A 27,654-nucleotide genomic window follows, 5' to 3' on the forward strand; every position below is an offset into this window, starting at 1 on the left:
GACGTAGCTTTACAGTAAACTAATGTGATCCATATGTGTCTCCCTCCATTTACGTTTCCTTCCATATGATGATGTAGATATCCTTCTGTCTGGTGTTAATGGCTGAAGTGTAATGCTGGCTCCAGGGATCAGCTTATTTTGCCTCCCTGGCGCATCAGCACACACAACGGCTGCGATGCTGGCTCCGGGGATCAACCAAAGTGCGGCCTCCCCAGCGCATCAGCATGACAACCGTCTGGATTGAGCTAAGTAGGGTACATCTCTGGGGTTTTCAAGTGGGCACCTTCCATCCTCAGTGTTTCGTCGACTAGCCCACGACACCTCAAGAGGGCTCGACGGTGATTCTGGCGTCCCAGCATCACCCCCCTCCGTCCCCCACTCAACTCAGCCCAGCTTACTTACCTGTCCCCAGCCAGAATTATCCCGGGTTTAAAAGGCATGTCGTATGCAGACAGGCTAAAAGAATTGAATCTATTTAGTCTTGAACAAAGAAGACTACGCGGCGATCTGATTCAAACATTCAAAATCCTAAAAGGTATAGACAATGTCAACCCGGGGGACTTCTTTGACTTGAAAAAAGAAAAAAGGACCAGGGGTCATAAATGGAGATTAGATAAAGGGGCATTCAGAACAGAAAATAGGAGGCATTTTTTTACATAGAGAATTGTGAGGGTCTGGAACCAACTCCCCAGTAATGTTGTTGAAGCTGACACCCTGGGATCCTTCAAGAAGCTGCTTGATGAGATTCTGGGATCAATAAGCTACTAACAACCAAACGAGCAAGATGGGCTGAATGGCCTCCTCTCGTTTGTGAACTTTCTTATGTTCTTATGTTCTAAACTATAGAGCATTTGGAGCCAACGTGGCAGATTTGGGATTAAGTTTCATAACTTTCTCAACAATACGATCTAAACCCACCCGGTTACGATGAATCAGAAAGAATAGCAAAAGCAAGACAACCCTGACTATGAAATTTGCAGCGCTCAGAACTATGGGGTGCCATGTGTAAAAAAAAGTGTATGTCTTTTTTCCCAGATGTAACTTAAATGTTGTGTTTTTTCCCCAGATTTATAAATGTTGTGAAAATAAATAATTTTTTTTTTAAAATGTGTACATTCAGATATAATTTATAAATCTAGTTACGTGATTTGATTGGCTCTTGTAATGTTCACATTTGCATATTTAGAAATTAGCATAACAATAGCCAATCAAATCACCTGAAAGCACAAAACAGGCGGGGCTCATTTGCATACAAACTCCTGATTTAGCTGGCCAGTTAAATATTTAGCTAAATGTTAAATCTTGTTAAGATATTTAAGATTTATTTAAATATTTAGCTAAATGGTAAATCATGATAAGAAATTTAATATTTAGTTAACCATTTAGCTAAATGTTAAATCTTGTTAAGAGTTTTTAAGAGATTAAGAGATTAAGAGATGTCGTGGAAGCGACATCGTGGGAGCAGTAAGAGTGGACAAGTACAACGCAGTTAGAAGCAGAAAGGAGGGATTACATCTTTAAATTTGGAGTAGCTTTAATCAGAAAACATTGCAGCTTAAAGCCTTGCAGCTGCATGTATTTTTCTGATAACAAGCTGAAACTCGGAGCAGCTGATTCAAATCCCGCAGAGTTCTGGGACACAGGGGGAGGGGCGGAGCCCGCAGCACAAACACAAACAAAGGCAGCCAGACTTCCCAGTGACAACGTGTGGAAGCGGCATCGTGGGAGAAGTACGAGTGGACAAGTACAACGCAGTTAGAAGCAGTTTGAAAGCAGGTTGACAGCTGCAGAATCTAAACTAAACTTAAAAAAAATGTCTTCAAGCCAGTAATCTGTGACAACTGCATGATGTGGGAAATCCGAGAAAACCCAACAGAGCTCAACCAAGTTTGTGTAAAGTGCCGCACGATCCAGGACTTGCTTCAGCAATTAAGCCTGCTAGAAAAGGAGCTGGAGGAAATGAGACAGCAACAGGAGCTTGAGGAGCTGACACACCCACAATTCATGGAAGTCTGCACCCCTAGCAGACTGAAAGCCACCAGGGAGATGGAAGAGAGTCGAAACAGCTGGGTTCAGATAGGCAGAAGCAGGGAAAAAAAGAAACTTTGTCAAACACAACCACCAGAAATCCAGACATCTAACAAATTTGAGCCACTTCAACATTTAGATGACCAAAACCAACATCAAGAGAATGAAGGACTCCATATTGAGAAACACAGCAAGTTCAGTTCGCAGTTCGGACCCCCTTACTACAACAGTGTGCTGCCTTCCAGGAGCCTCAGTCAAGCACATCACTGAGAATGTGGACAGGCTCCTAGAACGAACAGGAGACGACCCGGTAGTAGTCGTCCACATCGGTACAAACAACATTGGAAGAGACAGGCCAAGATCCCTGCAAAACAAATTCAGAGAGCTAGGAAGTAAATTAAAAGACCAGACCAAAACTGTGGTATTTTCTGGGATACTGCCGGCGCCTAGCAAAGGACCATATGGACAGCTGGAAATACAAAATCAAAATGCATGGCTGAAATCGTGGTACACACAGGAAGGCTTCACCTTTCTTGAACATTGGAGCACATTCTACAGCAAGGACTATCTATACAGGTGGGAAGGACTGCACTTTAACAGAAAGGGAACCAATCTACTCGGAGAAAGGATCCTTGAGGAGGTCCAGAAGCATTTAAACTAGAAAGGAAGGGGGGAGAAAACAAAAAACAGAAGGGAGACCACATCAAAACAAGGTTAACAACTCAGGCAAGACCACTATAAAATGTATTTATCTTAATGCTAGAAGTCTCAGAAACAAAATGTTAGAACTTGAAGCTACTGCACTAACAAGTAACTACGATATGATAGGTGTTACAGAAACTCGGTTGTCTGAGAGTGATGGAGACGAATATAATATTAGTGGGTACACACTGTATAGGAAAGACAGGCAGGACAGAAGAGGCGGAGGGGTAGCGCTATACATAAGAAATAGTCTTGAAGCCCAGGTGTTAAATCAGGACAAAAAAAACAATGCAGAATCAATATGGGTCAGAATAATGGACACAAATTCAAAGGGCATAATAATAGGAGCATGATATAGACCGCCAAATTCAGACGCTGAGCAAAATAATCTGTAATTCAATGACATTCGAAATGCGTGTAGAAAAGGAGAAGCCATGCTAATGGGGGATTTCAACTTCCCCTGTATAAAATGGGAAAACCCGATGGGGGGCACGACGGACGAAATTGAAATGGTGGAAATGACAAATGACTGCTTCTTAACGCAATTTGTCAAGGCACCGACTAGAGGGGAGGCATGCCTTGATTTAGTCTTTTCAAATAATGAAGACAGAATAACTAAAACAGAGTTCAGAGAGCCATTGGCAAACTCAGACCACAACATGGTCTCATTTGAAATATTTTTTAAAACCCAAAAAGTAATGACTAAAGTTAAGGTTTACAATTTTAGAAAAGCAAACTATGAAGGTATGAAATGGAGACTAACAGAAGTAGATTGGAGTAAAACAGAAAAAACATCCACAGAAAAAGGATGGCTGTTTTTTAAAAATGTAGTACTAGAGGCACAAAACAATTACATGCCAAAAGTAGACAAATCTAAATCTAAAACAAAATGGCCAAAATGGTTTAATAGATCAATTAAAAAAAATATTCAGCGAAAAAAGGCACTTTACAGAGCGTTTAAAAGGGACCAAAAACAAAGCACACAGAAAGAGTACTTGGAACTGCAAACACAAGTCAAAAAGGAAGTTAGAAAGGCCAAGAGAGAGATAGAAATCAATATTGCTAAGGGGGCTAAAACCAATTCCAAAATATTTTTCCAATATTATAACAGCAAGAGAACATTCAAAGAGGAGGTTAAATGTCTAAGAGACACAAATGGCAAAATCATAGATGAAAAAAAAAAATAGCAAATATATTAAATGATTACTTTTCACAGGTTTTTACAAAGGAGGACACGGACAACATGCCCAACATGTTGACCTGTTCCTATCCAATTTTAAATAACTTTAGCATAACAGAGGCAGAAGTGTTAAAGGGACTAGGAGCTCTTAAAATAAACAAATCCCCTGGGCCAGATGAGATCCTCCCAATAGTACTCAAAGAAATGAAAGAAGTTATTTACAAACCACTAACCAATATCATGCAACAGTCTCTTGACACAGGGGTTGTACCGACAGACTGGAAAATAGCAAACGTAATACCAATCCACAAAAAGGGAGACAAAACCGAACCAGGTAACTACAGACCAATAAGCCTGACTTCTATTATATGTAAACTTATGGAAACTATAATAAGATCCAAAATGGAAAATTACCTATATGGTAACAATATCCTGGGAGACAGCCAGCATGGTTTTAGGAAAGGGAGATCGTGTCTAACTAACCTACTTGACTTTTTTGAGGATGCAACATTGAAAATGGATAATTGCAAAGCATACAACATGGTTTATTTAGATTTCCAGAAAGCTTTTGACAAAGTCCCGCATAAAAGATTAATTCTCAAACTGAACGCAGTAGGGATTCAAGGAAATGCATGCACATGGATTAGGGAGTGGTTAACAGGTAGAAAACAGAAAGTACTGATTAGAGGAGAAACCTCAAAATGGAGTGAGGTAACCAGTGGTGGTCCTCTGCTATTCCTAATCTACATTAATCTACATTAATGATTTAGATTCTGGTATAATAAGCAAACTCGTTAAATTTGCAGACAACACAAAAATAGGAGTGGCAAACACTGTTGAAGCAGCAAAGTTGATTCAAAATGATCTAGACAGCATTCAGAATTGGGCAGACACATGGCAAATGAAATTTAATAGAGGAAAGTGTAAAGTATTGCATGCGGGCAATAAAAATGTGCATTATAAATATCATATGGGAGATAGTGAAATTGAAGAAGGGAACTATGAAAAAGACCTCAGAAATGTCTTCATCTAGACAATGTGGGGAAGCTATAAAAAAGGCTAACAAGATGCTCGGATATATTGTGAGAAGTGTTGAATTTAAATCAAGGGAAGTAATGTTAAAACTCTACAATGCATTAGTAAGACCTCACCTAGAATATTGTTTTCAGTTCTGGTCACCTCGTTACAAAAAGGATATTGCTGCTCTAGAAAGAGTGCAAAGAAGAGCAACCAGAATTATCCCGGGTTTAAAAGGCATGTCGTATGCAGACAGGCTAAAAAAATTGAATCTATTTAGTCTTGAACAAAGAAGACTACGCGGCGATCTGATTCAAACATTCAAAATCCTAAAAGGTATAGACAATGTCAACCCGGGGGACTTCTTTGACTTGAAAAAAGAAAAAAGGACCAGGGGTCACAAATGGAGATTAGATAAAGGGGCATTCAGAACAGAAAATAGGAGGCACTTTTTTACACAGAGAATTGAGGGTCTGGAACCAACTCCCCAGTAATGTTGTTGAAGCTGACACCCTGGGATCCTTCAAGAAGCTGCTTGATGAGATTCTGGGATCATTAAGCTACTAACAACCAAATGAGCAAGATGGGCTGAATGGCCTCTTCTCGTTTGTAAACTTTCTTATGTTCTTATGTTCTTAAATATTTAGCTAAATGTTAAATCTTTTTTTTAGAAATTTAGCTGGCCAGTTAAATATTTAGCTAAATGTTAAATCTAGTTAAGTGATTTAAGATTTAGTTAACTATTTAGCTAAATGTCAAATCTTGTTAAGAGATTTAATACTGTATTTAGATAAATATTTAGCTCAATGTTAAATCTTGTAATTAGATTTATAAATTATATCTGAATGTACACATTAAAATTATATATAAGTATTATTTATTTAAGTGGGCGCTGCAACTTGAGTTGGAAATTTCAGAATGATCGGTAGATTCGAGATTAATTTCTGAGTCATTTCATGAGTTGTTGGGCTGGTAACTCGACTAATCATGTCATCAGCAGTGTGTTTGATACGGTGAATCAAATGAATTGATTCAAACGGAATTCTGAACCGATTCCTATGATTCACCGTAATGAACCATTCAAAAAGAACGAATTTTCACAAACTTGTCTTACCTAAACATAAACATTAACACATTATCCCTGTAAATTAAGCCATTCAGGGCTTTATAAATTAGCAACAACATCTTAAAATAAATTCTATACTCCACAGGGAGCCAGTGCAAATAGGCCAAAACAGGGGTAATATCTTGTTATTCATTTGAATTCAAATGTCATTAGATTTTTAATATTGTCACTGTTAATGGCATCCTTAGATCTCGGTGAAGGCAGTGTATGACTATCAGAAAAGCCAACCAGATGAGTTAAGTTTTGCGAGAGGAGCCATTATCCACAATGTAACCAAGGAAAGCCAACAATGGTAAGCATTTTTAATTTAAGACACCACATGTACTAGATATGACTGTAAAAATGTTAGATGGATTTTCTAAATATTTTTTAGTGCCACTCTTGCCAGTTTAAAAAAAAAAAAAAATGTTGTTTTGCACTGGTCGTACAGGAATAATATCTGGGGTACCACTGCACCTCAAACTGTTCATTAAAATCATTTGCACATCTTAAAGAGTGGGCAGGTATCTCGACAGGGATACCAACATATTTATCCAGCAAGCACTGTAAGCAGGATTACCACCACTGAGGTACACAACACCGGGACATCCCAACGGACAGGGGTTGTTAAAAATTTAAACCCTCTTTAGAAATCCTATATTCATCCAGAAGGAAACATTCATTACATTACTACTATTGTACTGACAAACAATTAAGAATGGTGTATATAAAGGTCAACCCCCAATCAATATACAGGACCCCTAATAGCCCAAATGGAAATATGCATTCATTTAAACCTGTGATTTAAAGGTGTAGACAAACACACACACATCTCGCACATAGTGTAACCAATACAAACGATTTATGTTTTGTCCTACATGACTTAGTCTTTTAATGGACAAAAGGAACACTTTATTATTATTTTTTATTTATTTATTGAATCCCATAAGTGTGCTGTTTTTCGGTAAAAGAGCTGTCACCTTCATGAGCCATAACTATAAAACACTCAATAGTACTAACTTTAGAAATACTTAAAGGAACTCAATAAATCCAGTGACAAATGTTTCGTCCAGCTTTTGTCTTCAATGTTGAACTGAGTTTCGATTAATGTAATTCTGTCACGGAGTGATGTGGTTACCAACCCCAGCTGGTACAGTGTGAAGGATCTCTTCATGGTCCCTTTTCCATGCTTATGTTGCATGCACTAGACATTAGCAATGCAGTATTGATGCTTCTAAAGATGGCTTGTGAATGGTGTATATGGACCAAATAATGTTTAACATTGAAGACATTGAAAAAGACTTCTAGTTGAATCGTTTGTATTGCTACCTTTCAAGATAGTAACAAAACCAATGTGTGTGTGTCTGTGTGTACCAAGATTACAGGGCACATATCTAACAACTGTAGTGGATTTATAGCTATGGCCAAAAGTTGTGCACCACCTAGAAATTTAGTATTGAGACATCATTTAAAATGAAACAAACATTATTTAGATATTTTATTTAATATCATGTAATCAAAGAAACTACAAAATTATATTGCAAAAGTCTACCGGAAGCCATAATAGTAGTACAGTATTTCATGCTAGATTTCAAAATGTCACATTTTTCAATTTTTGTCAGTTTTTCATTAAGTATATGGAAAACTACAAAGTGGTATGCAATTCAATATGTTAACATAACATTATTCAGCAGGTTTCATTCGACTTTATGAAGCAAACTTCTATAGAGTTAATTCTATAGGGTGCCGCAAAACTTTTGGCCGCAGCTGTAACCAAGCCAACGTCATGACATGTTGTCCATGAAAAGAAGAATCACTTTATCTTCCAGACGAATGATGGCTTTGCTTCCTCCCCTTGCTTCTGCAGGTGGAGAGGAGACTATGAAGGGAAAGTCCAGCATTTTTTCCCATCCAACTATGTGGAGGAAATCACTAAGGAGGAGCTGAGGAAACTGGAGGTAGTTGACTGAAAACAAAATTAAACTTATGCTTTTATCAAGCATCTCGATATGAGAATTTAAAATAATGCCATTAAAAAAAAACAAAAAAAAAAAAACGAAATAGACATATTGTGTCCTTTTCGTATCACATTTTTTCATGAAATTACATTACGCCAACAATGAAGCAGGCAAAAATTCTATAGATCTTACTTGTTTTGCACTTCCATTAGCTAGATAGATTTCATATGTGCAGGTTTGAAAGAAACACATTATAGCAAACAAACACGATTTTCAAACGATTTCTAGTGCTACATTAAGGCCATTAAAGTTTTCATACTTTGACATTAAAAAATCAGTTACACTTGCACTTCCTAGGTCATTTCACCTTAGCTTGTCAAAGCAATAGTGAAGCAGATGGTTGGTTATTGCCAGGAAAGCAGCCGTTGGCTGAAAGGGTGGAGACAATTTCACCCTACAGGTGGAATGACCAAGGAAGTGCAACGCTATCCGAAACCAAGACTTACATCTATGTAGCGAGTATAGAACCAGATACCATGCTTTAAAAAAATGAGACCTACATAACAGGTAAGATTTGTAGCTGAAATCCAGTTATTGAAGTGTTTAGTGATTGACAGGAAAGGTGTAAATAAGTATTTTTATTTTTTAAAGGTGTTGAAGAATAATCCTCTCAAAGGGATGTGCAAAGGCGTGGTGGACCTTTCCAAATGCAGTTTTTGTAAGAAAGCCTCTTTCTCTTGCTGTACAGAAATGCTTGCCAGACACATTGACAGGTTTTCAATAATAATAAATGGATATGCATAGAGTCAGCTGTCACTAAGATATACACAGACAAAAAACTAATCTTATTGTAACACAGGGTTTGGACTTTGAAGAGACAGTACACATGTTAATGGAGAATTTTGAATCTATTAGCAGTACTGTGTAATTTGGAACAGTATTCACCATTGAGTCTATTTCTTATGTGATTTACTTTATTACAACTGCTTTAATTGTTTGTGTTTTGCACTTGAGGTTGATTTTAATATAAAAAAGTATATAATTGTGAGAGGAAAATAGAGACATCTTCTTTGAATATATTTTACTGATTGTTTTACTTACAGCAATTCTACCAGGAATGAAAAATGGCAAGGAATTTGTATTCATGCTGCAGCAGGACGACGCCCCATCTTTTGAAATAGCTGCATCCTCACTGGATTATCTTTATGAATGGGAAAGCATTGTGAACAAATGGGCAGTGAGTTCACACTCCAGAATACTCAACACAAGGGTACAAAAAATATTTTACTGCTATTGCAAAAAAAAAAAAGAAAAATCATATTCATGTTTATTTAAAGGGTACATCAGCACTACATGAAAAATAAAACAAATTATCCCACCTTGCTGTTCCGAATGTATTTCCGTATGCGCCCAAACATCTGCATAATGCCACACTGCTATGTCCAAAATCACTTTTTCTCGAGCATCTCTTCTGAGCCAAAAAACATGACTTCCGCACGTAACCTCGCATGTACTCTGAAACTCACCAGCGCATGCCCACTGAAGCGTTGTATAAGCTGTATCACCTCCGTGTGGAAACACACTAGTCTGTGTGACAAACATGGTCTGTCTAATTTTCCATAAGGATGGAACTTCTACCTACTTTTGTTTTGTGTAGTAGACATCTTTCACACTGTACATGTTTCATTTGCATGTTGTATTTTGATGTATTATTATGATTAATGTTGCATTCAATAAAAAAAATAAAATGTCTTTGCTGTGCAAGTGGTTGTGGGGAAAAGAAAACCCAAGACAGAGTTGTTCTCACCCACAATTATAGCAGCACTGTGTTATTTCAATATACGTCCCCAAAGTCTGAGCTATAGCTCCAGCTGATTCGGAATGTTTGCAGAATGGACACGTATCAAATAAACCAGCAAATGAGATTCGAAAACAGTGTATTTCCTTTCGGAATGAGGTCTTTGAGGATGATTCCGACCTAAAAAAAAATATATATTTCATTTTTTCATCCTTCGTATTTGGTTTTCGTTTGCATTTCCTGACACAACACATGCACAACTGTCTACACACTGTTGAGTGGGAAAGTCGAATTCGGCCACAAATTCCATCTCCCTATCAGTTACTGAACAATCTGATGTTGAAATATTGTCAGGCATAATTTATGTTGCTGAGTAAAATGTGAATTTAAACTGTTAATGACACAACTTCGATAAGTGGAACGTTCTGTTTTTCTGTCCGTTTGTAGATTTTTGCTTGACATCGTAACTGGATCTGTTTGGGTGTTTTTGTTATCAGACACCATGGGGTACACAGAAATCACAAAAACACCCAAACAGAGTGGTTTTGGGTTCTGTTGCACCAATATTGAGTTGCTATAGATATATATTTTTTTCTAAATCTGCTTTTACTAGCCTTGGAACTTGTTTTGCGCTTGTCTTGAAAATCTTAAATGCCAGGACTGAACAGCCTTCCTCATTTTGTTTAAATCCATGTGACAAGCTCAAAGCCAGGTTAAGGCATATTAAAAAATATATATATATATATAACTTCATATTGTAGTTATTATATTGCTTATTCTTTAACACCTTCTAACTATAGCCATATATGATGTTGCATTCTCTGATATGTATTTTGATTAAAAACTTTTACCCACTATAGTTATCTGAAAGGGATAAAAGGAAGAAGGATAAAATTGTTCACGATGATATGCTTGCACTTGTCATCTACTGCAAATCCAAAAGTGGCGAAAAAAAAAAATTTGGTAAGTGTATGGTTTTATTTTTGTAAGCTGTTATGTATCTTAGTTGTTTGAAGTTTTATGATTTGATGATTTGCTCAACACAAATGAATGCAGTAGTGTAGTGGTACAAAAAGTGGGTAAACAAACCTTTTTGGTGTTGCAGGCTGGGCAGTGGCATAATAGGGATGTAAGCGTATGCAGAGATGCTGTTAGTACAGGATCTCCAATCCTGGTCCTGGAGGGCCAGTGTCCCTAAATTACTTAATTGGACTTTAAATTAGCAGCTTAATTGGTCCAATTAATTAGCATACAGTTAGAACAAAAACCAGGAGGGACACTAGCCCTCCGGGACCAGGATTGGAGAACCCTGCATTAGTAGATTACATGCATGTTAATTGCAGTGTTTTTTGCAGAATTGTAACCTCCTCCCCCCTGTTTTGCCCCTGCCAAAATATCAAATCAAACTCCCTATTTAAACCCCATCTCACACCCTTATTCTCTGCCTGCCTTTTTAGTTTGGTCTTGCTTTTCGTTATGCTCCATGCACAGTCCCAATTCTATACCCCCATTTCTTCCATATAGGTGCTGCAACCTCAGCAGCCAAAGTAAGTGTCTGCTTTATCAGAAAAATGGGGCTCTGGTCTTCCACCACAAACCTTCTTACTATTTTTCTCATTTTCTTTTTCCACTGCTCATTCTGTGACTCCCTAGGACAAATTCGATCGCAAAAAATTAGCCCTTTCCTATGATGGTAGATGATAAGGGATGATGGGTCTGAAATTGGTTAAAACCTGAACACCCTCATAAGTAGCAGAAACTTATTTTGGTATTGTGTTTGTTGGTATGTGGAGGACACTGTTAATAATCTCTCTGTCAACAAAGATCAACATTATGAATTCACGGAAGTGCGTTCCTTTGATGAAGAATTGGCTCCTATCGATGAAGAAAAATTTGTTGAGTATAACAGCAAGGCACTCAGCAGAATCTACCCTTCACGTGAAAGGATGGACTCCTCGAACTACAACCCATTGCCTTACTGGCTGTGTGGATGTCAGTTGGTGGCCCTCAACTTTCAAACTCCAGGTGAGTTTTTTAACTATAGATTATCAACTAAGAGATGCGGTCATGTACTGACGAAGGCACCAGCCGAAATGTTTATCGACTTAACATTATAATTGTTTTCCCTTAAACTGAACACGTCTACATTGCTTCTGTGTGCAAATGGATCATTCTTTCCTCATGAAGCTCCTTGAAGTTTTTCCCTTCAAGCAAAATAAGTTTTTAAAATATATCCTTGACTTGATCTTGTGAATTGGTAATATAACTACCTTTACACAGTAGATTCAGGTAAATTAGATTCGTGTTGTTAAATCACTATTCAAGATCTTTCAGGGGGTGGGGGTGTTCTCAAGACATGCACCTCAAGTAGCTTTCCATGTTTACAGCTTTATGATCATGAAAGCTATTCTCAAAGGTTTAAACTTGTTTTCATCTGTATGTATTTGTTTTATTTTCTTCCTAGACAAATCAATGCATGTAAATAAGGCATTGTTTGATCTGAATGGAAAGTGTGGCTTCCTGCTGCAGCCTAAATGGTTAAAAAGTCCATTGAGTAAGCCTTTCATAGACAAAACTGTAGAGCAAACCATTGAAATACGGGTAAGAAACTTTAAAACATTTGGCCAGCGGTTCATTTTGTGTGTTTTTTTTCAAACTTTGAAAACGCAACTGAGTGCGTCCACTTTTGGACAATATATTTAAGTAGCTGATCTCACAGTAAACAATGTATTCCGTCTATGATAGTTTTAGTTCAGTGACCTGAACAGTGGCAGCTAATAAACTACAGTGCCTTGCAGAAGTATTCACCCCCCTTGGACTTTTCCACATTTTGTAGTTTTACAACCTGGAATTAAAATTGATTTAATTGGGATTTTTACCATTTGATTTACACAACATACTTAACACTTTGAAGGTGCAAAATATTTTTTATTGTGACACAAAAGTTAATTAAACAAATAAAAAGACATTTGTTGGTTGCATAAGTATTCACCCCCGAGTCAATACTTGGTAGAAGCACCTTTGGCAGCAATTACAGCTGTGAGTCTTTTTGGGTAAGTCTCTACCAGCTTTGCACATCTGGATCCTGCAATTTATGCCCATTCTTCTTGGCAAAATTGCTCAAGCTCTGTCAAGTTGGATGGGGACCGTAGGTGAAGAGCAATTTTCAAGTCTCAATCGGATTGAGGTCTGGGCTTTGACTGGGCCATTCTAAGACATTCAGGTTCTTGTTTTTAAACCACTCCAGTGTAGCTTTGGCTGTGTGTTTAGGGTCATTGTCCTGCTGGAAAGTGAACCTCCGCCCCAGTCCCAGGTCTCTTGCAGACTGAAACAGGTTTTCCTTTAGAATTTCCCTATATTTGGCTCCATCCATCTTGCTCTCAATCCTGACCAGTTTCCCAGTCCCTGCCAATGAAAAGCATCCCCATAACATGATGCTGCCACCACCATGCTTCACCGTGGGGATGGTGTTCTCAGGGTGATGAGCAGTGTTGGCTTTGCGCCACACATAGTGTTTTGATATGGGTTTTTTTCAGCAATGGCTTTCTTCTCACCACTCTTCCATAAAGTCAAGCTTTGTGGAGCGTCCGGGTTATAGTTGTCTCGTGGACGGTTTCTCCCATCTCAGCTGTGGATCTCTCCAGCTCCTTCAGAGTTACCATTGGCCTCTTGGTTGCTTCTCTGACTAATGCCTTCCTTACCTGGTCACTGAGTTTTGGTGGATGGCCTTCTCTAGGCAGAGTCACGGTTGTGCCATATTCTTTTCATTTTTTAATAATGGATTTAACGGTGCTCCGGGGGATGTTCAAAGTTTGGGATATTTTTTTTATAACCCAACCCTGATTGGTGCTTCTCCAGAACTTTATCCCAGACTTGTTTTGATAGCTCCTTGGTCTTCATGATGCTGTTTGTTTAGATATGCTCTCTAACAAACTCTGGGGTCTTCCAGAAACAGGTGTATTTAATCTGAGATCATGTGACACTTTAATTGCACACAGGTGGACTCCATTCAACTAATTATGTGACTTCTGAAGGCAATTGGTTGCACCAGAGCTTATTTAGGGGTGTCACAGCAAAAGGGGTGAATACTAATGCAATCAAGACTTTTCAGTTTTTTATTTGTAAATAATTTTGAAAAATATGTAGATTTTTTTCCCCACTTCGACATTATGGACTATTTTGTGTAGATCAGTGACAAAAAATCCTAATTAAATCAATTTTAATTCCAGGTTTTAACACTACAAAATGAGGAAAAGTCCAAGGGAGGTGAATACTTATGCAAGGCACTGTAATATTTCCCCAACCTCATTTCACAGCATTGTTATTGCATGCAGTAAAGTTATTAAGTGGGTCTATGTATCACCCCTGGTGGAAATCCCCAGCTGGATTAATACAGAGTTATAGTGGTAGTATTTAGACCTACCACTGTTCAGTTTATTAGACTCTTATGTTTTGTACTTATTTTTTTCATGATGAATATTTGACTCAAGGTTCTTGGTGCTCGTCATCTTCCCAAACCCAGTAGGAACATTGTCAGCCCCTTTGTTGAAGTGCAAGTCTACGGAGTACATGAGAACAACACACTTAAAACAATGGTTGTATGTAAGTATTTAGAACATTTCTAACACAAAACATAATCATTTTACCACCAGCCAACCCCTGTGGCAATTGTTGGTTTAGTCTCCCAATAGTTTTTGGAGAGCAGTGTACAGCTATGTCCAAAAGTTTAGCATCACCTAGGATTTTAGGATTGAGACATACTTTAAAAAAACAAAAAAAAAAACATAATTTAGTTATTTTATTTAACATAATTAAACAAAGAAACTACAACATGATATTGCAAAACTCTACCAGAAGCCATAATAGTAGTACAGTGTTTCACGTTAGATTGCGAACCTGCAACAGTCAGACCTGCATTCAGAGACCACTCAAGAGACACAGGTGGTCTCTTAAAAGAGGGCCCATAACTTATGAATTTACTATTTGTCTCTGACATGATTTCCTGTAATTATGTATGTCTTACATACACTGTAAAAGCCAGACGATGTAATATGAACAAAATGTAATTTAATAACATTAATTTCGATAATTCATTTACAAAACATTTTGTGAAAGTAATGAATGCTTGCCTGTCTCAGGTCACACAAAATGTTTTAAATCCTTTGCTAATTTCAATGCCTGTGTCTGCCTTTAGGTACGTGTTGCTTCATTGCATCCTGAAACCAACAGCAGCATAAGCATAAGATATTTTTCGAATACCGCACACATTGTTTTCATATTCTTATAAGTATGGCTTGAATTTTTCAGTGTTTGTTTTCCTTTTAACGGTTTGACTTCAAGTCTTAGCTGCTACATCCTAATTAAGAGAACATTCCGTTAAATTAGCGGGAAAGAACAACACAACATGAAACAGACACATTGGAAGCTACCTAGTTCCCAGGCAAGTGCGAGAACGAAATGCAAGGTAAAGTAGCATCTGGCGGAAGTGATTAATGTCGTTGCTTGCTCTTGTGTTCGAATAATGAAGGTGAAACAGAATCAGCAAGTCATTCAGGACATCAAGGTAAAAAGAAGCAACTTTGTTTAGTAATTAACAGTTTAATTAAGATATCAAAACACAGTCATGTTAACAAAAATAAAAACCTAAAACTTCAAGCCCTAGTTCTTTCCATTTCACAATGCTGTATTTGCATCTTTCTAGTGCCAAATTTGTCAGCAGTTTTTCTGGCACTTACTGTATTTGCAAGTTTAATAACTTTAATTCTGTCATCTTCCTTTACAAGAGAGCACTGTTGTTTTACTGATTACAGATAAAAGACCACTAAAATGGTTACTGTATTCTTTTGAATTTAGGATATACCATTTAAAAGCATATTTTTCTCATAAAAATAGCCCTGTATAAAAGAGTGCTTAATACAGGTTTGAGTCCGTTGCTGGGCAAGAGAATTCTGACAGGTGGTCGCTTAATACAGTTACATAAAAGCACAAATATCATTGGGAGGAATTTAAAGTGGTCACTTAGACCAGGTGGTTGCTAAATAAAGGTGGTCGCATGAGCAGGTTTGACTGTATATGGAAAACTATAAAGCAGCATGCAACTCAATAGGTTAACGTAACATTATTCAGCAGGTTTCATTCATCTTTATGAAGCAAAATTAGATAATTCTATAGGGTGATGCAAAACTGTGGGCCATAGCTGTACATATACTGGACCCTACTCATGTCACGGTATTAAAATAATAATAAAAAAATAAATGTATTTTGCTCCCTAATCTTCTTATGAAGCACACAGTGTTAACCATGTCCCAGCTGTGCTACTTTAATGAAAGTCCCCCAATTAATATTAATTGGCTTACCTTGTAAGCAAAAGACAAAACTAAATGAAACCCAATGTCTTCAGGAAAAACTATAGACTATATGCAGTCTCCTATTTCAATTCATCCTGAAGGTTACATTACTTAATGCAGTGATGTATGAATCCTTTATGAAGGATCAAACCGTCTATTCATAATTGCATCTTCTCTGCTTATCTTTACTGAAACCAACTGAAGAGTAGTGTGCTCTTGTATGATCATCATGACAACATTCTGCTAAACAATAATTATGCTTGTATGTCCCACAGCTGACAATGGACTCAACCCAGTGTGGCTAGACACACCACAGGCAGTCAAGTTTAATATCTACGTGCCTGAATTGGCTTTCCTCCACTTCTGTGTGTGTGTAGAAGATATGTTCAGTGACCCTCACTTTCTGGCTCAGGCCACTCTTCCTGTCAAAGGAATCAGGAGTGGTAAGTGTTAAGCTGGCCAGGCATCCAGTCTACTCAAGTAGACCCTACTGACACTAAGTTGTCCCGAGTTGTGGAGAGTTGCTACGGTAAGGGAACATAATTGAACATTCTAAATTGTGGAGAACAATGGGGTTAAATAAATGGGCACTCCAAATATACAACTATTGACCAGTAGGATTCCATGGCCCTCCACTCAGGGAGTACCTTAGTCGAAATCAGTATATTCACTCTTTTTTTGCATTCTTTCAATATCAACCTTTACTTCTTTTTAAAGGTTACAGATCAGTTCCCTTGAAAAATGGATACAGTGAAGATATTGAGTTGGCTTCCCTCCTGGTCCACGTCTCTGTGAATGAAAGTGGAGCAGGAAACTGATTGATCTGCACACAGGAAACAAATTACAGTATCTCAAATTCTTTTTTTTTTTTTTTGAGGCGCTACAACAAAGCATTTTGCTATTGTGTTCTGGTCTGCTGTGTAAATGTACAGCAAGACCTCCGACTGCATGCTTTCACTGTTTCAATCAGGGATAATAGATAGATACCTTGGAGTCACCCTGGACCCCTGCCTCTCTTATTCCCAGCACATCTCCACTCTGGCACGCACTTGCCGATTCTTCCTGAGCAACATCCGAAGAATCCGACCCTTCCTCACCAACTATGCTACCCAGCTCCTGGTCCAGGCCCTGGTACTCTCCCGCCTAGACTACTGCAACTCCCTCCTGGCTGGCCTCCCTGCGTCCGCCACCCGTCCGCTCCAGCTCATCCAGAACTCTGCTGCCCGCCTGGTGTTCTCTCTGCCTCGCTTCGCCCACGCTACTCCACTACTCCGCTCGCTCCACTGGCTCCCGATCACCGCTCGCATCCAGTTCAAGACTCTTGTACTAGCCTACAGATGCCTTGACCAGACTGCACCCAGCTACCTCCAGACCCTCATCTCTCCCTACACCCCCACTCGACCTCTCCGCTCCGCCTGCACTAGAAGACTGGCTCTACCTCCGCTACGCTCCCCTGCCTCCAGAGCCCGCTCCTTCTCCACCCTTGCTCCGCAGTGGTGGAATGACCTTCCTACAGATGTCAGGACTGCCCAGTCCCTGACCACCTTCCGGCGCCTCCTTAAGACTCACCTTTTCAAACAGCACCTGTAGAACTCCTCTGTTGTATCCTGGGACACTATCACCCTTCATTTAAATATGCTTTATTTTGCTCTTATCTGCCCCCTATTTTACTGCATTTAATCCTGTACTTCAGAATATTGTAATCTGCCAAGTGTTTAACCTGTAGTATTTTGTACTTAATCATATCCTGATGTAACTATCACTATTTAATCATATCCTGATGTAACTTCACTATTATCTGCTGTATTATTGAATTGTGGTTTGTCACACTTGAACAAAAGTTATTGTATTTCTTGCTCTTATTGTATTACTTGTATTGTAACACTTGAAATGTATTTGCTTACGATTGTAAGTCGCCCTGGATAAGGGCGTCTGCTAAGAAATAAATAATAATAATAATAATAGATAGATAGATAAATAGATAGATAGATAGATATAAAGTGCCCTCCGAAAGTATTGGGACAGCAAGGTCTAACCTGTTATTTTTGCTTTACAGTCAAGCAATTTGTATTGGTGATCATGAGAGTAATATGAATAATAAGTACAATAATGTTTTATTTTTGGGTAATTCCATGAATACATTTTATCTTATTAGAACAAAAACATACTTTGTGTTCAACCCACTTATTTGAATACATAAGTATTGGGACACATTCACTTTAAGTAACTTTCAGGGTGTAAAAGTCAGTATTTGGTTGCATATCCTTTTGAGGCAATAACTGCATGAAGTCTGCGACCCATTGAGCTCACCAAACTCTTTGTGTAATTATTTGAGATGCTTTGCCAAGCCTTTGCTGCAGCCATTTTGAGTTCTTGTCTATTCTTGGTGTGTTCTGACTTTTTTCTTCAGCATGTAAAATGCATGCTCAATTGGATTCAAATCTGGAGATTGACTTGGCCAGTCCAAGATTTTCCACTTATTTCTCCTTATGAACTCCTTGGTTGCATTGGCTGTATGTTTTGGGTCATTGTCATGCTGCATGGTGAAGCGCCGCCCAATAAGTATGCAAGCATTTTCTTCTACATAAGCAGACAAAAAGTTTCTCTAAACTTAATAATTAATTCTGCTGCTGCCATCATTAGTTAGATCATCAATAAAGATGAGTGAGCCAGTTCCAGAGGCAGCCATGCATGCCCAGGCCATGACATTACCTCCACCATGCTTCACAGGTGAGGTGGTGTTCTTTGGAGCATCTGCAGTTCCTTTCTTTCTCCACACTTTAACCTTTCCATCAATTTGGTAAAGGTTTATCTTTGTCTCATCTGTCCATAAAACTTTGTTCCAAAACTCTCCTGGCTCATTTTTGTACTTCGGAGCAAATTCTAAACTGGCTTTTCTGTTCTTGGTGCTGATTGAGTGGTTTACATCTTGCGGTGTAACCTTTGTACTTCTGCTGTGTCAGTCTTCTGCGAACTGTGGATTTGATACCTTCACCCCTGCACTCTGGAGGTTGTTGGTGATTTCATTGACAGTTGTGTTAGGGTTTTCATTGGCAGCTGATAATTTTTCTGTCATCAACTGCAGATGTTGTTCTTGGCCGACCGGGTCTTGGCTGATTGGTAATTATACCTGTGGTTTCTTTCTTCTTCAGTATATTCCAAATTGTTGATTTTGGTATGCCCAATTTCTGTGTTATGGTTATGATTGAGTTTTTCTTTTCATTCAGCTTCAAAATTGCCTGCTTTTCTTTAACAGAAAGTTCTTTGGTTTTCATATTGATTTTCGACTACAGACTCCAAACACTGATGTCAAAGCGAGACAGGTTGATAGGATGTTCACAGCTCTTTTATGAGTGCCTAATTACCCAACAAGAGACACCTGTCAGCCAATTGTCCCAATACTTTTGCTCCTTCAAAATAAAGAGGTTAACTATCAATTGTTTAATTGACCCAAGAGGGTGGAACTGAATTGACTTTATTAAAAATAAAGTCATGTTTTTTTTGTTTTTTTTTTCCAGGAGAAATGATTATTATTAGAGTTGATAGTGAAAATCCCAGTTTAGACTTCTGTCCCAATACTTTTGGAAGGCACTGTGTAATTTGGGCCTTATCAAGCACTATATTCTGCAATTTTGAATACTGACTTTGGATACGGTTTTAAATTTTGGAAACTTTTTTTTTTTTTTAAAGTTTTGGTTTTGCTAAATTGCATTGCCTTTTATGTTTTCCGCAGTTCTGTGCATGGGTAACATTTAGATTTCATTTTACTGTTTGGTCGTTAATGGGAAATGTTACATACTGCTACAGTACGTACCGGATTTAAAAGTATGTGCTGTATTACAGTTAACGTGTCATCTGTTTTTAGTTTTGGCAAGTGATATTTTCAGAATCATGTAGTTCTGAATTAAAATACTACTTCTGTTAAAAATATAGTACTGTACCAACAAAACCAATACGCTACATCTAAAAACACAATCCTTTCAGATATTGTGACAGGGTGTCTGGGTGGTGACGTCATGGCAGAAGCAGGAACTTAAAAACACTGACACCAAGTCTGCAGTTTCCAAATAATAAAGACGCGGCTCGCCGTTTTTATTAACAAAAATAAATAAAATATTCAAACAAAAACACTGTGCTCACAGAGCAAAATAAAAGGGTAAACAAAAATAATCACGAACACAAAATATAAACAAAACCCAGGTCAGGCTGAGCAATTGTCTTCACTGTTCCTAGATTGTTATTTTTTTAAGTTTCGTTTCGTTCTCCGTCTCTCTGCTCGCTCTCTCCTCTCTAACACCCACCCCGAGCTGGAGAGCTGCAGGCTTTTATATTCAGGTGACCATCTCCCGATTAGCAACAAAATTAATCACTTAATTCGGGAGATGGCCACCTTCTGCACGAGTTTATTAATTATTCCTGGCAGAGGACAAGCACCAATCTCGCCTCTGCCAGAACACGTTTTAAAAATAAACAAAGCCGCACGGCATTTCGCCGTCATATTTACAATAAATAAATCATAATACAAAACACATCACACGGTGCCTCGCCATCATAAATATAATAAATACACCATAATACAAAACAATAAATTGCACAGGGGCGGAGGGGAAGACCCTGTTCTAAAAATAAATAAACAAATGAATGTACAGGGCTCTCTACCGCCCTGCTACAGATATGTATTTTTTATATTGTCTGTTTTGTAAGGAACACAAAAAAGATAAACGGGTTGGAATGGGCCAAAATGAAATAATCAGGATATGCGTCACGTGTTTAATCGTCACTGAAGTCAACATTTTATAGGGCCGGATATGTGAGTGCTGACTGTATATCCTAAACAAAAACACATTGGAAATGTGAAAAAACGGCAAGTTATCAAAAGCGCCCAGCCATTTAAAGTAGAGATATCAAAAACACAAGCCAAGTTTCAAGAAACCATTGGGGCAACCTTGCCCAGCATAAAGCAAATAGGCAGAACTGTAAAACCGAGGTTGCCCCAATTGTTTCAACTAACTTGTATCAAAAACACAAGCTAAGTTAGAAGAAAGAATTGGGGCAATTGTTTCTACTAACTTGGCTTGTGTTTTTTATATCTCTATGCCCCGCTTGAGTAATGAAGATTGCCTGGTTGCTATCGGCATTGATTGAAGGAAGCCTGTCTGTGAGAGAAGTTGCCTGGAGGAGATGTTCTGCTTTAACAATCAGCAGACTAGTCCAGAGAAACCAGGAAACCGGCTCTGTAAGGGACAGGCCACGTCCTGGAAGGCAGAGGGTCACCACACCGGCCCAGGACCATTTTGCTGACTGTTGCATTGTTCAAGTCAACTGGCTGCAGCTACACAAGAAGAGCGGCGGAACATCCCACAGCAGTCTACCCAGAGGCTGATCAGGTCTATACATCAACGATGCCAGGATCATGTTAATGCTCAGGGAGGTCATACCTGATACTAACTTTGTAATGTTTTCATTTTGACAGTGTGTTACGTTTGTTTGTGTTTGCATTTGCTGTGATTGTGTTTGATATCTAGGTTTAAAATACCTGATTAAATCCATTAGACCAGAGTGTTGCGTTTGTTTTGTGTGTGTGTACATACATATATATATATATATATATATATATATATATATATATATATATATATATATATATATATATATATAATTAGTAGACAATCTGTGGCACTATTTGAAAATTGCGGTCCACAAGCGTTGTCCACCAACCTGAACAACCTGGAGCAAATCTGCCAAGAAGAACGGGCCAAAATCACTCCGACACTGTGCAAAGCTGGTACATACTTACCCCAAAAGACTTAAAGCTGTTATTATTATTATTTTTATTATTATTTATTTCTTAGCAGACGCCCTTATCCAGGGCGACTTACAATCGCAAGCAAATACAAATACATTCAAGTGTTACAATATAAGTCGTACAATAAGAACAAGAAATACAATAATTCTCAAGTGTGACAAACCACAATTCAATAATACAGCAGATAATAGTGAAAGTTACATCAGGATATGATTAAATAGTGATAGTTACATCAGGATATGATTAAGTACAAAATACTACAGATTAAACACTTGGCAGATTACAATATTCTGAGGTACAGGATTAAATGCAGTAAAATAGGGGGCAGATAAGAGCAAAATAAAGCATATTTAAATGAAGGGTGATAGTGTCCCAGGATACAACAGAGGAGTTCTACAGGTGCTGTTTGAAGAGGTGAGTCTTAAGGAGGCGCCGGAATGTGGTCAGGGACTGGGCAGTCCTGACATCTGTAGGAAGGTCGTTCCACCACTGCGGAGCAAGGGTGGAGAAGGAGCGGGCTCGGGAGGCAGCGGAGCGTAGCGGAGGTAGAGCCAGTCTTCTAGTGCAGATAAAACATAAAACCAATGTCACCTTACAATAATTGATTTTGAGTTTCAGTGTTTTAAATTAAAATATCAAACAGAACGAAATTTCAGTGTACCATTTGTAATTCAGTAATATGAGAGAATTGTTCAGGGGTCTGAATACTTTTGCAAGGCACTGTATATATATATATATATATATATATATATATATATATATATATATATATATATATATACATCTCAAAACGTGCCTCTGCACTTCAGCAGGTAAATTTCAAACAGTACCAGGTGCTCAATCACAACACGACAATGAATTAAAATAGGCTGCTTACCACCGATGACTTCACTAAATGGACTCTCCAGGAAAAGCATAAAAGGTGAGAGCACACTTGGTAGTTTCGCATTGTAACTTTATCCATGTATGTGAGACAGTTATTATGGTCCATACAGAGGTGTTAAAGTTTCGACACTACTAGCGTCTTCCTCAGAGCAATCTAGAGAAAATAGTATACACAGGCACCATATAAACTTTGATTCAATTAGCAAGAACACCATTGGTCATTTACACATAATTGGAAAGACTTTCCATATCAATCAATCAATCTTTATTTTATATAGCGCCTTTCATAGTGGACCACTATCACAAAGCGCTTTACAAGATGCAGTAATAACAAGAAAATCCATAATTCTTTAAATACAGAAAAATGCATAATACATGCTATACAGGGGGGGAAAATGAAAAATACATTAAATACAGTGGAAAGCGCATAATACATGAAATAGTAGCAGCAACACAGCATCTAATAGCAGACATCAGGCTTAAAGAGCATGGAAAGCAAGAGAGAACAGGTGGGTCTAGAGAGTTGAATATGGGTATTAGTGATCTAATTGTCTACAAAACCCAGTGTATACAGGTTTCAACAGGGTAAATATATTGAGATGACTCAATAATAATCAGTAAATACTTACATACTAAACGTACATTAAATATCAAATTTAAATCAAAAAAGGAAAAAACAATACAGAAAAAGGAATACAATAAAATTCAAAAAGTCCCTAATAATCCTGTTATAAGAAACAACATAATTACGGTGATTACTTCAAAAAGTGGTATTGAGAGGAACGGTAGTGCGAGGCAGGCATCCCCGGGCGATGCACGACAGGGCAGCGGCAGTCCCTCGGAAGGCGACGGCGGCAGCGGACCCTTGGGAGGCGATTGCAGGAGGAGAGGTGATTGCAGGAGAGGAGCCAGGACCAGCGGTGGTGCTGGGGTTGGCCCTCAGCCGCGGCGATCCGGCAGTTTTCCCCCTTGCTCAGCTCAGCAACCTATGCAGGGCACTGCGCACCACCATCCTCCTGTCCCGGTCCGTCCTGTCTTGAAGGGAGAGGCAGCAACTGCTCCTCTCCCTCGGGTGGTGGTGGAGGCAGAGGCAGCTCCTGCTGCTCTGCTCTTGGCGAAGGCAGTAGGGACTCTTCCCCTTCTGGCTGCGAAGGCGGCAGGGGCTCCTCCCCTTCTGGCTGCAGCGGGGGAACCAGCAGGCATGCTCCCTCTGCTGATGGCGGTGATGGAGGCAGAACCAGCAGGTACTCTCCCTCTGCTGGTGGAGGTGGGAGCGGCAAGTCGTCCTCCCAAAGCGGTGGAGGTAGAACCAGCAGGTACTCTTCCTCTGCTGGCGGAGGTGGGAGCGACACGTAGTCCTCCCACGGAGGTGGAGGTGGAACCAGCAGGTATTCTCTCTCTGCTGGCGGATACCTGGTCTGTGGACGTTCGGCCTTCCCCCTCTTGGGCTGCGGACGCGCCGACTCCCCCCTCTTGGGCTGCAGACGCGTCGACTCCCCCCTCTTGGGCTGTGGACGTTCGGGCTTCTCCCACTCAGGTGCAGGACGTTCGGGCTCCTCCCTCTCAGGCACAGGGCGTTCGGGCTCCTCCCTCTCAGGCGCAGGACGTGCCGGGTCTGGTCCACTGCCCAGAATCACTCTGCAGCTTCCCCCATCAGACCCTGGTTCCATGCCTCTTCATACTGGAGGTCCCCGTAAGGACAGTCCTCCCCGATGTGCCCAAACTCGCCACAGGCGCCACACAAGGGCAGCAGTGTGGAGTAGTGGTTAGGGCTCTGGACACTTGACTGGAGGGTTGTGGGTTCAATCCCAGGTGGGGGACACTGCTGCTTTACCCTTGAGCAAGGTACTTTATCTAGATTGCTCCAGTAAAAACCCAACTGCAAAAATAATGTGATATCTTGTAACAATTCTATCTAGTAAGTCGCCCTGGATAAGGGTGTCGGCTAAGAAATTAATAATAATAATAATAATAATAATAATAATAATAATAATAATAATAATAATAATAATAATAATAATGCTATGGGAGCCCCTTCCATCCTCCAAAAACAATCGCAATACATTTTTTTTTAAAAAATTTAAAAAATTTGCGGTACCCTGTCTGGCCCGAGTCTTCTGAAGGCGCTGTATCCCACCTCTTACACCACATGTGGCAGGCTGGTTGAGTCGTCTAACGTAACGGCAGGGAAAACACGCAGGCAGATGTTATTGGTGGTGCTGTGCGCTGTTTATTAAATCAAAAAAATAAATAAAAGGTTTTTACAAAAAGAAAACACCCAGAGCAAAATAAAACATGTAAACAAAACAAAATCACGAACACTAAAATAGGTCGGGCTGGGTAGATTGCCTTCACTGTTCCTATGTCTTTTTAGTTTCGCTTTCCTTTACTTTTGTTTCCTCCTCTTACTCTCAAGTCCCTAACACTTCTCAGTACTCCACCCAAGAGCGCAGAGAGCTGCAGGCTTATATGCAAGTGACCATCTCCCGATTAGCAACAAATGAATCACTTAATTCGGGAGATGGCCATCTTCTGCACAAGTTTTTTTTTTAATTCCTGTGGATGGGGCTACCCATCCACGCTACTAAATAAAATAAAGACACGACTACGTCGTCATATCTAAATACAAAACAATAACAAAACCTGCGGCACTTCACCATCATATATAAATAAATATAATACAAAACAAATACAAAATAACACAGGGGCAGAGGGGGAAACCCCATTCTGAAAAAGATTGAACAGAACCCTGTACAGGGCTCCTCGCCCTTACAATGTCATTAATTGATTTGGCTGATGCTTTTATCCAGAGCAATTGATATTTGTATAAGCCTACCCATATAAAAGAAAAAAAAAATCATGTTAAAATATATATATTTATCTACTGTACTTTCTGTGTTTCAACAATATTTGTTTTCTTGGATTTTTTTGAAGTTGTTTTTTTCTTTATAATGTGCACTATTTGCATTTGACTTGGTATTTGTATATTCTGAAATAGAAGCATTTTCATTTGTATTTGTATATTATGGAAAAGCTTCAAACAATTTCAATTTCAAATGCTTTTAAATACTTTTCTATAATAATGCAGATAAGAAAGTGAGAAAAATTGTCATTTAAGTATTGCTGGTAAAGTTTATCAACCTGAAAGATGCAAACTAAAGGACTCCACTTTACACAACTTCATGTGTATTAAACATTACAATCATTACTGCATCTGCTGTTATTGTTCAAACTGAGGTCTCGATTATTACATTCATTCCCCAATTGAACTAACAATTAGTTACTTCATGCAATGTTAGACATAACTTGAAATATCCAACTCTTTTTGCTGGTCCACAGACCCTGATCAGGACTAATGTTGTACTACTGTACCTGTTAACATTAGGTAGTCCAAGATTAGAGCGAATAGCCATTTAAGAGCTAAAAATCATTCAAAAACTCTGATTAGACAATTAGTTCAATTGAGGATTCAATGAAATAATTCAGAGCTCAGTTGGATCAAAAACAAGCAGTCAGTGGGACCCCAGGACCAAGATTGAGAAACACTGTTTTGTGTAACATGATTCTGATATTGGTACATACCTGGAAATTACTATTAACTACGTGACTATTGTGTTTATGTTGCCATTATATAAACTATACTCCTTCTATGTCACCTTGGTAAATGCCTGTGCCAAATTCATGACAATAAATTGCTCAATTAACAAATGTTATATGGCAAAGTATTTGAAATGCATTTAGCATTTGACATATTTGCATTTGTATTTAGTTTGGTTGTACAAACATGACATTTGCATTTGCATTGAGCAAATTCAAATTTTCAAATACATGCAGTCATTTACATTTAAATGTAAATGCATTTGACCCCATGTCTGTTTGTTTCACATTATGCTTATGGATACTCATACAATTATATTAAGGATTATACAGTGCCTTGCGAAAGTATTCGGCCCCCTTGAACTTTGCGACCTTTTGCCACATTTCAGGCTTCAAACATAAAGATATGAAACTGTGATTTTTTGTGAAGAATCAACAACAAGTGGGACACAATCATGAAGTGGAACGAAATTTATTGGATATTTCAAACTTTTTTAACAAATAAAAAACTGAAAAATTGGGCGTGCAAAATTATTCAGCCCCTTTACTTTCAGTGCAGCAAACTCTCTCCAGAAGTTCAGTGAGGATCTCTGAATGATCCAATGTTGACCTAAATGACTAATGATGATAAATAGAATCCACCTGTGTGTAATCAAGTCTCCGTATAAATGCACCTGCACTGTGATAGTCTCAGAGGTCCGTTTAAAGCGCAGAGAGCATCATGAAGAACAAGGAACACACCAGGCAGGTCCGAGATACTGTTGTGGAGAAGTTTAAAGCCGGATTTGGATACAAAAAGATTTCCCAAGCTTTAAACATCCCAAGGAGCACTGTGCAAGCAATAATATTGAAATGGAAGGAGTATCAGACCACTGCAAATCTACCAAGACCTGGCCGTCCCTCTAAACTTTCAGCTCATACAAGGAGAAGACTGATCAGAGATGCAGCCAAGAGGCCCATGATCACTCTGGATGAACTGCAGAGATCTACAGCTGAGGTGGGAGACTCTGTCCATAGGACAACAATCAGTCGTATACTGCACAAATCTGGCCTTTATGGAAGAGTGGCAAGAAGAAAGCCATTTCTTAAAGATATCCATAAAAAGTGTCGTTTACAGTTTGCCACAAGCCACCTGGGAGACACACCAAACATGTGGAAGAAGGTGCTCTGGTCAGATGAAACCAAAATCGAACTTTTTGGCAACAATGCAAAACGTTATGTTTGGCGTAAA

At 38.8% G+C, this 27,654-nt stretch overlaps 1 protein-coding gene across 1 annotated transcript in view; it reads left to right on the forward strand.

Moving 5' to 3' along the window:
- Nucleotides 1-21,694, forward strand: part of LOC117424336 (1-phosphatidylinositol 4,5-bisphosphate phosphodiesterase gamma-2-like) — a 71,642-nt gene extending 49,948 nt beyond the window's left edge. Inside the window, exons 22-31 of the mRNA XM_034040577.3 lie at nt 6,242-6,345; nt 7,900-7,990; nt 8,642-8,708; nt 9,094-9,260; nt 10,649-10,751; nt 11,613-11,813; nt 12,253-12,389; nt 14,279-14,390; nt 16,411-16,578; nt 16,853-21,694. Of these exons, the coding sequence (XP_033896468.3) occupies nt 6,242-6,345; nt 7,900-7,990; nt 8,642-8,708; nt 9,094-9,260; nt 10,649-10,751; nt 11,613-11,813; nt 12,253-12,389; nt 14,279-14,390; nt 16,411-16,578; nt 16,853-16,953 (1,251 nt within the window). The 3' untranslated portion in view covers nt 16,954-21,694. The remainder of the gene's footprint in view (nt 1-6,241; nt 6,346-7,899; nt 7,991-8,641; nt 8,709-9,093; nt 9,261-10,648; nt 10,752-11,612; nt 11,814-12,252; nt 12,390-14,278; nt 14,391-16,410; nt 16,579-16,852) is intronic.
- The last annotated feature ends 5,960 nt before the right edge of the window (nt 21,695-27,654 follow it).

The sequence above is a fragment of the Acipenser ruthenus genome, chromosome 19 (assembly GCF_902713425.1).
Source record: "Acipenser ruthenus chromosome 19, fAciRut3.2 maternal haplotype, whole genome shotgun sequence".
In the NCBI taxonomy this organism is placed as follows: Eukaryota; Metazoa; Chordata; class Actinopteri; order Acipenseriformes; family Acipenseridae; genus Acipenser; species Acipenser ruthenus.